The 12,046-nt window shown below is 39.1% G+C and overlaps 1 protein-coding gene across 3 annotated transcripts in view; it reads right to left on the reverse strand.

Annotated features, from left to right (window-relative positions):
- CRB1 (crumbs cell polarity complex component 1) overlaps positions 1 to 12,046 on the reverse strand; it is a gene marked incomplete at both ends in the record, with an annotated part of 205,899 nt that overhangs the window by 42,618 nt on the left and 151,235 nt on the right. For 2 of the 3 annotated variants that reach the window (XM_080824427.1, XM_080824426.1), the window contains 3 exons: positions 437 to 602; positions 2,051 to 2,598; positions 8,626 to 9,582. In XM_080824427.1, the coding sequence (XP_080680553.1) occupies positions 437 to 602; positions 2,051 to 2,598; positions 8,626 to 9,582 (1,671 nt within the window). Of the gene's footprint in view, positions 1 to 436; positions 603 to 2,050; positions 2,599 to 8,576; positions 9,583 to 12,046 lie in introns of all 3 variants that reach the window. The other variant, XM_080824428.1, reaches the window with a different exon arrangement.

Below are 12,046 nucleotides of genomic sequence, written 5' to 3' on the forward strand. Positions count from 1 at the left end.
ACAGAAACTGTGTGAACTGCCTGAGACTTCATGGTTAACTTTAGGCCGTGAGCTCACACTAGCACCTGACTCTGTATTCCCAACAATGAGGAAAGGAAAGCCAAATATTACTTGGTTAATTTCTCCAGAAATTAGCTTTAAATAATCAAAGATCTAGGTCTGGTGTTGCTCTGACCTCCACTCCCCATCTCCCCTCCACCCCCACGGAAACTCAGGGGGCAGGATGAGGCATGAAGCCAATCTGGATATTATTATTATTATTATTATTAGATGATGATGATGATGATGTTAGGTTTATGGTACTTCTCAAGTCAGGGGAAAGAGCCACAGGTTCCTTCGGAAAGCAGGTTTTGTCTGAATTCTTTTTCTTGGGTTGCCTCATGGAACTGAAATACCCAACTTAATTGGATCAGTGACAACTTTAAACTCCACCTACACTCAAATCCTCGAGGCACCGCCCGGCACTGGGCTCTGGGAGGACACGGGCTGAGCTCACACCACCGGACGTGCTCACACGCTTTCCCAGCTGTGTTTGCAGGGCAGGAACATGAGAAATCATCCCACAGGGAATAGCACACACCTCCGTTGTGACAGGGGTTGGACTGAGCAGAAAAGAAAGCAAAGCTGTAAAAAGCACTGGCAACTAACTACAGAAACAGTAAAGGCATGACCCCATAGCTTTTCTTTTTAAATGCTTATTTTCTACATATTTACACTTTGAACTTTTTATATCCATTGGTTGACAAATGGAAAAAAAACTTACTGCTACCATTGCCAACTCTTTTCTAAAAGAGAAATGGGGAGAGAAAGAAACAAAAAGAAAGATGAAATGAGAAAGAGAAAATAGATAAGACCATTCTCTACAATACAAGGAGAATTTTAAAAGGTGTTATAACATTCTCTGGAATTTCTAAGTTACAAGGCACTTTCAATCACACCAATTACCTCTTGAGGTAGAGGTTATTACCCCTGTTTTTACTAACGAGAAAGCAGAGGGCCCTCCTGTTATCCAAGATCCTAATAAATAGGCCAACGGTGAAGCTTGGTACCTAGATCCTCTGGATCCAAAGACAGTGACCTCTTCAGGTGCCGGCCTCTCACTCAGAAACATACTATTATTATCTGAGTTCTTAAAAGGTTTCTCACAAAATATCCAAAATGAAAGTATTTAAAAGGGAATTTCTGAGAGCTGAGATGGTATTGATCTCAGTCCCACTGTTAAGATGTGATTTAGTTGAGTTACATAACCTTTCTAAACTTCAGTTTCCTTATCTGTCATTGACATAAATGGGTAATAACAATGCTGGTTGTACACAGCAGTCCTTCAGCAGAATTAAATGGATTTATCTATGTAAAGCAGTGCCTGGCACATTGGCAGTACTCCTCTAGTCATATGAACAGGATTCGTTTTTGTACATTTAAAAGCAAGCCCAGTGCATGGCGGTAGTCAGAGCTCAATAAATGTTCAAAAGATATAAATGTGTTTCCTTTGAAAGGTCATGCAGAGCTGACAGATTCACATATTTAAATAGCTTTTGGAAGAGCATACAAAATACATAAAGTAAAACATAGGCTCAGAGAAAATATATTTTGGAGAATTTCAAGTCCAACTACCAGAAGAAAGTTACCATTCAGGGTTTCTTGTTGTTGTTGACTTTACAGTCAAAATAGTGATAGCTGGGCATTTAAAATACATGATATGATGATCTCTTCCAAAATGAGTTAATTCAGTTAGATCTCTGGGATGCCATTAAGAGTTTGGGAATTAAAATACTATTATTCTTGAGCAACTTGTTGTTGGGGCAGTAGAAGCCTGTGGCTGGAGATATCTTGGATGGTTAAATAGACCATGACGCCACCAAGGTCAAAGCCATTTTTTTAATGGCTCCATATAAATCCCCCAGTCTTGCTGGAAAAATATTGACGAAGTGTTATTCTGGCTGGTGGGTCAGTAACATTATCTTCACATACAAAGAATGGTTATAATAAATTATTTAATGAAACAACAGGTGAACATACAATATAGACATAGTTGGTGTGAAAATCCTACCTTGCACATGTTGTCTCCAGGACAGCCTTGGGTCACATTGACAAGAACTGGATTGTGGGATGCATTGTTTGTTGAACTGGGGAAGAATTCCAGATTCTGGTTGTTTAATCTTATATCTTGGATACAGCCTTTAAAGAAGCCACCATTAGCTTCGGTCTCTGGTCCATCAGGCAAGCCACCAATGTAGATGATATCTCCTTTTTGGATTTTCCATGTAGGGGCAAAAATAAATCCTAGGTTTTGTGAAGACTGATATAGTTCAATTTTATTTGGCTTGATTTTCAAAGATATCAAGTGGACATTTCCATCACTAAGAACAAACTTTACTACTAACTTGGAAGAATCTGGATGCAGCATTGCTAGTCTGCCATGCTCTAGCCAAACGCGGATGTATTGATAAGTCCTGTTTTCCAAAGCTAGGAGTAAGCCTGATGGTCGATGTGTTCGAACAAACATAGAGATGGTGAAGTTCTCTCCGTAACTCTTGTCAAGATTAAAAGCAGCATATCCAGTGGAGTCATCCTGGCCAAATCTGCCTGCCACATACTCTTCAGTGACAAAATAGAGGAGGAGAAACAAAGAAGAAACATTTTAAGACTCAAGTAAGAAGGGCCAGAAGATGAAAATGCACACACACAAACATACCCCTATACGTATTTTTTAAAGACTAGTACAGGCTTATTCAATAGAATGACAATTTGGCCTCATTTCTCAAAACTTCTGAGTTTACTGAAATTTACTTGGTTTACTGAGTTTTCTAAAAATAACTACATTTTGGTTTATGGTTTATAGTTGAGGCCCACTGCTCACAAAACGTAAAAAGAAAAGATCTCTGTGCTGATAAAGTTAAGATTTACCTCTCCTTCACTGCCCTAAAATGATGGGGGTTAATGATGGAATATCAGATATTCTGTCCTCCAACTTACTGGAAGAAATCTGAGGAATAAGATCTTTTCCTGTAACATCTCAAAGCACTGTTCAGGCATCCACCATCTTTGCTATTTGAGGACACGGGGAAACAAATGTCATTAAATCTAATCATTCTTACTAAAGGACAGGGATCAAGAATTAGATTCGCAAATCCCCTTTGGGCATGATACTTCAAATAAAATAAAAGGCAAGAGAGTTGAACAAAGAAAGAGAAATCTTCCTTCTATGGTCCTGGTTGGGAGAGGCATGGGAGACAGACAAGTAGTAGGAGGGGGGCAAAGCTGGGCACTGAACTCACCCAGCATTTCTTTAAAGAAGTTAGTCATGCACTAATATGATGAAACTATCCATGTACATCAACTCAAGAAAACTCTTGAGATGTATACAAATGAACCCTTACTCTCCAAAATACTGATGATATTATAGGAACTAAAGTTCCTGTCTTTTTATTTATTTATTTTTTTTGAGGTGGGTGGTGTTGGGCAAAGGGAGAGGGAGAGGAGAGAATCTTATTGACACAGGCTCCACACCTAGTGTGAAGCCTGATATGGGGCTCGCTCTCACGATCCCAAGATCATAAGCCCAAGATCATGAACTAAAATCAAGAGTTGGATGCTTAACTGACTGAGCCACCCAGGTGCCCCTAAATTTCCCATCATGTTAAGGCTTATATTCTCGTTGGTGGACACAGACCAGACACAGTTAAAGAAACAAACTATATAGTATGTCAGGAGGTGGTAAGTCTTTAGGTATCCAATAAATCAGGTAGGGAAAGGGAATGAGTGCTGGGGAATAGAACTAGAGTTGCAATTTTTAAATACAGTAGTGAGAGAAGTACTGTCTGATATCTCTTTGATAACATTTGAACAAGAACTAAAAGAATGTAGAGATACTGTTGCAGAAACTCAAGGGAGAAGGAATGATGGCTTGGATCAATGGTAATAGAGAAGGTAATGAGAAACAGTTAAATTTTGGAAATATTTTGAAGGTAGAACCTACATGATTTTTTAGGGCAAGTTTAGCAGTTCAATGCCAAGGTCGTTTTTTGTTTGTTTGTTTGTTTGGGTTTTTTTGTTGTTGTTGTTGTTTGTTTTGTTTCCCAAACAACTAGAAGCATTGAATTTCCATTTGCAAATTGGAAATTTGCAATTTCTGAAAAGAAAACAAGAGACACAGATCTGGGGGGAAAGTGAGAGTCCATATTAAATTTGAGGTGCCCTTTTAGGTATCTAGGTGGAAATGTCTAGTAAACAGTTAGCTATAGAGGTACAAAGGAGACATTCTGGGGATGTCTCCTTCTAGCTAGAATAATTTTGGATTTATCAGTGTAATTATTGCTATTTAAAGCCACAAGAGTGGATGAGATCACCAAGAGAGTGAGTACATACAGAGGAAAGAACGGGTCCAAGAACTGAGTCCTTAAGCACCAGACATTTGGATTTGGAGGTAAAGGAGATGACAAAAGAGTAGCCAGTAAGATAAGAGGAGAGAACCAAGGGAGAGTTATGTCCCACATGCCTAGGGAGGAAAGAGTTGTCAGGAACAGGGAGTGGTTAACTGTGTTTACTGTTGCAGCAACAGGTATCATGTCAAGAGAGGGGCAGTAAATGAAAATTGACCATTGCACTCTGCATCTAGAAATCACTGATGAATGTGATGAGAGAGGTCTTGAAGAGATGGCTACCTTCAAGTTTTTTTTTTTTTTTTTTAAAGATTTTATTTATTTATTTGTCAGAGAGAGAGAGAGCACGAGCGAGCATAGGCAGACAGAGTGGCAGAGGGAGAAGCAGGCTCCCTGCGGGGCAAGGAGCCCGATGTGGGACTCGATCCCAGGACGCTGGGATCATGACCTGAGCCGAAGGCAGCTGCTTAACCAACTGAGCCACCCAGGTGTCCCTACCTTCAAGTTTTTACATCCCATTGCTAACCAGAAACAAGACAGATTTTACCGTATTTCATTGTGTTTCAATATCGCCATGGTCCAGCTGAAGTTTGCACAAAAGGTAAGACACATTTTAGTGTAGCTGAACTACAGTTAAAACTTGCTTAGGCAATCATCTGTGTTTGAAGACCTCCTGCATAAAAGGCTACATATGCGGGGCACCTGGGTGGCTCAGTGGGTTAAAGCCTCTGCCTTCAGCTCAGGTCATGATCCCAGGGTTCTGGGATCGAGCCCCACATCGGGCTCTCTTGCTCAGCAGGGAGCCTGCTTCCTCCTTTCTGCCTGCTTCTCTGCCTACTTGTGATCTCCGTCTGTCAAATAAATAAATAAAATCTTTTAAAAAAAAAAAAGCTACATATGCATAACTCTGACTTGATTTTCTATCGGAATACTGCATTTCGAATCTGCGTTTGGAGACCACCTGCTCCGGGCAACTACAGGTAGCTATCAAAGTGTACTATTAAATAAAATAACCCATTTGAAGAGGTTAATGTCTCTGAATACACTGCAGCACTTTCATATGAGATAAAATGTTTAATAGGAAAATGTGGCTCTTGAAACTCCTGAGGTTTGAGAATATGCACAAAATCATTCAACCTCATGGGTGATGGGGCCCTTGCTGGTAATCCTAGAATGCCTGCAGATCACTTTGTGGATCCAAATTAAAAGACAGAACACAGAGCTGTTTTAGGGGGGTCTTTTGTTTGTTTATTTTTTTTCTTAGACGCTTGTGTCTCCAGCAATCCCATTCTTCTTCCGAAATCACAAGCAAGTAGTCAGAGAATGTGATTTACTACATAATTTTTGGAAACACCTGAAGCCATATATGACTTGTCTGTGAACATGGGAGGAGTGATTCTCAACTGTGTTGCTGATATGGCATGAAGAGGGATGGCAAATGCAGATGAAAAACAGCTTCAAGTTCTGATGGGTAGAATACAAGAAGGTCAAATTTACTAGAGTAAATAAAAGCCTCTTGCTTCCAAATATACCTCATTTAGGGTGGAAGAAACAGGATTTTGTGGCACCGTAAGTAAGAATGATTCAAAGTGAGCCAAGCGTAGAATGTGGTTGCCAAAAGGTCAATGTAATACTAGGCTGAAAACAGAAGAAGATTATCTAGAAAGAGAGGTTATAGTCCTGTGTCACTCTGCCTCATCGGGCATATCTAAGAACCAGATAAACAAATTTATTCCAAAGCAAGCAACAAGCGAGCAGCTGATGAAGTGTGTGAAAGCTCTGTCATATGGAAAACGTTAGAAGAAACTGGATATGTTTAGCATGATAGGAGTGATGGCTTGGATGGTATGAGATACTTCAAATATGGAAGTGCACCCAAGAAGGAGAAATGGAAGACTTATATTAGTAGGATTTCAAGCGTCACAATGCTGCCAATGAAGGAAAGCTATAAGCAATCATATTTTATTTTGGTATAAGAAACAGCCTTGGGGCAGTTTCTGGAAAGAGAATAAATGAGCTCTTCATTCCTATAAGTATGTAATCAGAATTGTGGTCACTACCCTCGGCAGGCACGATCGATGTATGACTAGATGTATGACTGAAGATAAATCATATGTAAATTGCTTCTACAAATAAAAAGTATTCTCTAGAAGGCAAGAGGTTTTCCTTCTGAATGGTATCTTGGCAGCTCCACGGTCTTATACACAGCCAACAAAAGAAGATATGTTGAGACATCTCTGGGAACTAAGCTTTGAGAAACACTTTCCAAAACTCCCCTTATTGAGACATTGGATTATTTCTAAAAGATCAATGCAAAAATATTGGAAATTTCCATGTTATTCATATTTAGTCAGCCAACTAAATTCTCCATTGATCCTGCTTGTTCATTTCAATGGATTGGGAAATACTGAGCCAAGATCATTAACTGAATGAAGTTTGCCTTAGTAACAGTTCGTATCTATTCTCTGTATTGGGAGTACATGTGCAATGATAGAAAGGCTCCGTGTTCTCACTACAGCCCATAAGCGTCTTTGTAATGAGAATAAACTCCCGGCAAACATAATATATAACACCAATACAGAATATTTTAGTTTTACGACTGAGGCCATATGAAAAATATAATCTTTCTTAAACTTATACTGAGAATTTTTGGAAAGAGAAGATTTTACAGAGAGATTTTACAGAACTCCCTCCCTATATAGGTCACTTTTGAAGCCAAGTATTTCCACGAGGGCTAAACAGTTTCAAATAGTCGGGGGAGGGAGCGGGTAGGGGGGATAAAGAAACTGGGGGAGGTAGGGCACGTAACAAATTCAGGAACGTTGTTTAAAAACATTATAATTTTCCAAGTTGGAAAAAATAAACTAAAGAAAACCAGAACCACTGGACTGGCATCCCTTGAAACTATTTACAGGACAGTTAGCATTACCATGGTCAGTATTAACCTTACGGGTCGCTGCATTTGGAAGCCAGTCAAAACAAGTCAGCATCTGTTTGTTATTTTGTATATGTAGTAAAAATATTGCCTTTGGGTCAATTAAATTTTTCTTCAAAAAGTGAACATTGCCTCAGCATAATTTCCCCTTTTCTCCTTTAAAAAAATCACAAAACAACTTGCCATTCTATTTAAAATATTACATAGAGCTAGTAGATGCCATACCTCATTGTCAAACAGGTCCATGATTTGTAATGAATATTGTGGTTAGCAGGGAGACCCATGAATAGTTTCTAATAACTCTTAGCCACTCATACATGGAATAGGGTATAGGCTAAGACTGGTTTTAATTTTAGTTCATATAAAGCAGAGAAGACTATTTACCAGATGTTGTCCTACTTCAAGTTGCTCTAAAATCATAGGGTAAATTACAGCTGAACTTCAAAGCAGTCTGTTGCAATTACCTCTTAGACATTTTCAAGGCATGATGATAATAATAAAAAGAAACGTATGTATTGATCACTATCAACAGCAGTCTTTGGAACAATGTTGGAAGTTAAAGATTTTAAAATACATTTCAGGCTGTGATTTGCTAGAAAAATCAGATCAATTAGTTTATGGTATCTATAAAATTTCACTGTTGTTACTATCCATATTTTCTTCCTTCCTTCCTTCCTTCCTTCCTTCCTTCCTTCCTTCCTTCCTTCCTTTCCTTAGGAGACCTAGGTAGAATATCCGTTTTCTCCAAAGCAGCCCTGGAAAATACACCTCTGACTAGAATCAGTGGTTTATAAAAGTGCTAAACATGAGCATGGTTTTGGAGCAAGTGGGAATTGCATAGAACGGACAGCAAGGAAGTAAATATTTCCTAAGAGTCTACTATGCACAAGTCATTGTGCCAATACTTGGCATTGACTAGTTTCATGTCTAATGGTCCTTTTTTCCAAAAGATTATCTCTCTTTCAAATATGATTTATAGTACATTTCTGACACATCACAAGTTGTAATAACACTTTGTAAACATATCAAGATGAGAACTCATTTAGTTGGAGCTATCGGCTTAATTTATTTCTTACTTTTTATTTTTTTTTTTACTTCTCTGCATGAATGACACCTTGGTGCCTAATGAATCCACTCAAAATTAATTAATGCACATTACTAGCCTTCTCTTTTTTCTCGTTAGCTGGCAACCAGAAGCAGAAGTGCTGAGGGGTCATTATGTTTTGTAACGGGAATGGCCCAGTGGCTGTTTTTGTTACCGCCGCTGTTCTGAGGCACCGCCCTCCTGGGTGCCCAGCCCTCTCTCACCTCTCAGGCAGTTTGGGCCTTTGTAGGGCCTGTAGCAATCACACTGGTAATTCAGCCACAAGTTGATGCAGCGTCCTCTGTTTTGACAAGGTTGTCTTTCACACCAATCCCTTCTCACGCAGCCTGCCTTGACATTTAAAGACGAGCCAGATGAAATGGCCTCTGGAGTAACGTGATTCAAATCAATTTTAACGTCTTGGAGACAGCCTACAAATGAAGGTGTGGACGGTATATTATAGAGGTTAAGCAGAGCAATGCCACTGCTGGCCGTTTCTCTGGGTAAACCACCCAAAAAGGAGTTTTGAAAAGCACATATTGATTGATTACTTTCAAATGGAGAAGGAGCTTCCGTGATGCATTTCTCCTTACAAGAGTTGTCAAGTAAAGTAAGGGTCACAGCCTCTGCAAACATCACCTCCACTGAATGCCATTCTCCGTCGCTGGTGTTGTGGGAAATGTAGAGGAGCACCTTTGACTGATTATTGACTTGGATTGATAAGTGAATGTAGCCACTTAGCAACTCCAACATTATAAACATGTCCCTGTTGCCTCGGAAAAGTAGGAGGGCCATTGGCTGAAGAGTCTGGAACCTGAGGGCAACGTGACAAGCTAAGCCCTCGCCTGTAACTGGGCCACTTGTGATCCACAGGAAGCCATTGCCCTCAAAAGAAAGCGTGGTGACAAGTTCACACAATGACCCAGTGTAGCCAGAGGGACACAGGCAGCTGAATCCATGCTGGCCATCTTGGACGTGAGGGATACATATTCCATTATTCAGACACTGGTGATGGGTACATCCCAGGAGAATATCAGAACAGTTCCTTCCTCCATAAAATGTTCCCGAGTGGTTATCAAATGGGCAGTGGCAAGTGTAATGACCAGGTAAGTTCTCACAAGTACCACCATTTTGGCAAGGGTTTGAAGAGCATTCATCCAAGTCTTCTTCGCAGTGGATCCCTGTTAAATAATAAATAATCGGTTGAAATTGCATATGTTGAGATCAAAAATACAAGTTTCACATGATTTCCATGTATGATCTGTGGAAGTGGAGAGCTAGCTCAGTTTTAGGACTGTAATGGAATAAAATGTGAATAGTTTTCAAGGAAGTTAAAATTGATTATATCATTCTGTGTGTGTCGTGCAGACAAGTGCAATCAAGGAAGACCCTCAATTCTTCCTCTAGAAACAGGCTATTTACCAAATATAGGGGTTGACTCAAACTACTATTGTCAGACATGTACGTGGCACTCAGTATCATAAAAATGATAACAGAGAAAAAGCAATGCTTGGTAACAAATTATTTATGTGGGGACTCCATTCTCTGATACTGTTTATCCTGTACCGGGCTTCTGATTTTACTCTTTTCTACTTGAAATTGGTGATTTTACCTCTTACCTTGTTTTTATCTCCCCATAATCCCTAAAACCAAAGTTTTCCAGATATACAGATAGTCTAGACAACCCTCACCATGGTCAGCTTCTAAGATGAAGAAAGGCCCTGTTTACTCCTGTGTACGCCTTTCCATAATTCCATAAACCATGAAATATATCCCATCACATGCTCTTATAGTTTTAACTTCACTTTCCTTTCCTCTTTTTCCTGATTCCAAGTGTCTAATTAGAGAATTATTAGAATTCATGTAATGAAAGTAAGGAGAAGAACTAGAACGCCTTTCGAGAGTGATGGTTATTGCTTCTCCAATGAAGTTCAAACAAAGAGGTTAACAATGATTGACATGTGTAGAGCACTGTCTGGTTTCCCCGACACCTTCATCTACATAATGTGTCTGTGGCTACCCCATTCTTCTGAGGTTTTCATAGCTTACTTTTACAGAAGATACTGAGGCTTAGAAAGACTGAAGTCTAAACTCCAAAGCACTCCTACAATCTGGTTTCTGGGTTTTTAAAATCCAATCTAACATCATCTGTTCTTTAATTGATAACTTAGTGCATTCTCACTTATTGTTATTACTAATACGTGTTCTTACTTTCCCATTTAATTCCCTGCCCACATATATGTATTAAAAGTACATAAAACATAAAAAAAACGTTAAGTAGAAAGTTTAAATTACAAAAATTTAATCAAAGGCTCTTATACTGATAGGGTTGGATCTGAATTCTAGCAAGGCTGTGAGCAGGTTACATTCACTTTTTTGTGTCTTGTTTTCTCATCTACAAAATGGGGTTAATAATAGTCCTTACACCACAGGGCTTTTAAAAGTTAGAATTAATCTCTCATCTATATGATGATCATCTAACATGATCATAAGATGATCGCAACATTGCTTGATATATAATAAATTCTCAATCAGTGTTGGCTGTTATTAGGAAGTAGTAACCAAAGGAAATACCCTCTAATGACCAAATTCAAACAGTACTATAGTCATTGAGAGAAACTGTTTGGAAGGTGTGGGCATATGGAGTGACCCACAAATTGCATAACTTTACATAATAAGCACATTAGGCTAGAATCTCATTATATTGTATTCTTCATGAGGGAAGAGAAAGTGTCTGTTTTATTCACCAAAATATGTCTAAACCATAGCATAGTGTCTTGCCCACATTTGACACTTGGTAACTTTTGAATTGATTAATGAAGACCTTTGTAAGGTGATTAAAATATTTATAATGCATTTAATCTGATCCAATCTAAAACCTGAAGTGCTCTTCTTATGCAAATTTTGAGATAAACATATCCATTGTTAATCTTTGCCCTCTGCCATTATGTATGCCATCTAGACTCTTCATAAGATTATGTTATATTTTTACACTACTTGGATTGCTTTCACACAAGCTTTGTTGATCCAAAAGTATTTCAAGCTCTGTGAGAAGAGTGAACATTTATTCTCTTAGAACCTCCCACAGCACCTCTAGAGGGCCGAGCATATATGCATTATGAAAAGCTTGATGAGCAGGAAAAGTAAAACCAAACTGAACTGATTTATTTGTTTTGCCTTTTTTAAAAGATTTTATTTATTTATTTGACAGACAGAGATCACAAGTAGGCAGAGAGGCAGCAGAGAGAGAGAGGAGGAAGGAGGCTCCCCGCTGAGCAGGGAGCCTGATGCGGGGCTCAATCCCAGGACCCCGAGATCATGACCTGAGCCGAAGGCAGAGGCTTAACCCACTGAGCCACCCAGGTGCCCTGAACTGATTTATTTGTTATGTAATCATCCTTATAAGTAAAGAAAACTGACACAGGAATTATAGGCTATATTCTAAAGGAGTGTTCTAATACAAATTTAATTTAACCGAATTTATGAAAAATACAAACGTTTGTATTTGAAGTTTTTTTTTTTAAGATTTATGTATTTATTTGAGAGAGAGAGAAAGAGAGAAAGTGAGAGCATGGAAGTGGGTGGGGGAGGGGCAGAGACAGAGGGAGAGAGAGAATCCTGGAGCAGACTTCCCACTAGGCATGG

The sequence above is a fragment of the Martes martes genome, assembly GCF_963455335.1.
Source record: "Martes martes genome assembly, chromosome: 15".
NCBI classification, from domain to species: Eukaryota; Metazoa; Chordata; class Mammalia; order Carnivora; family Mustelidae; genus Martes; species Martes martes.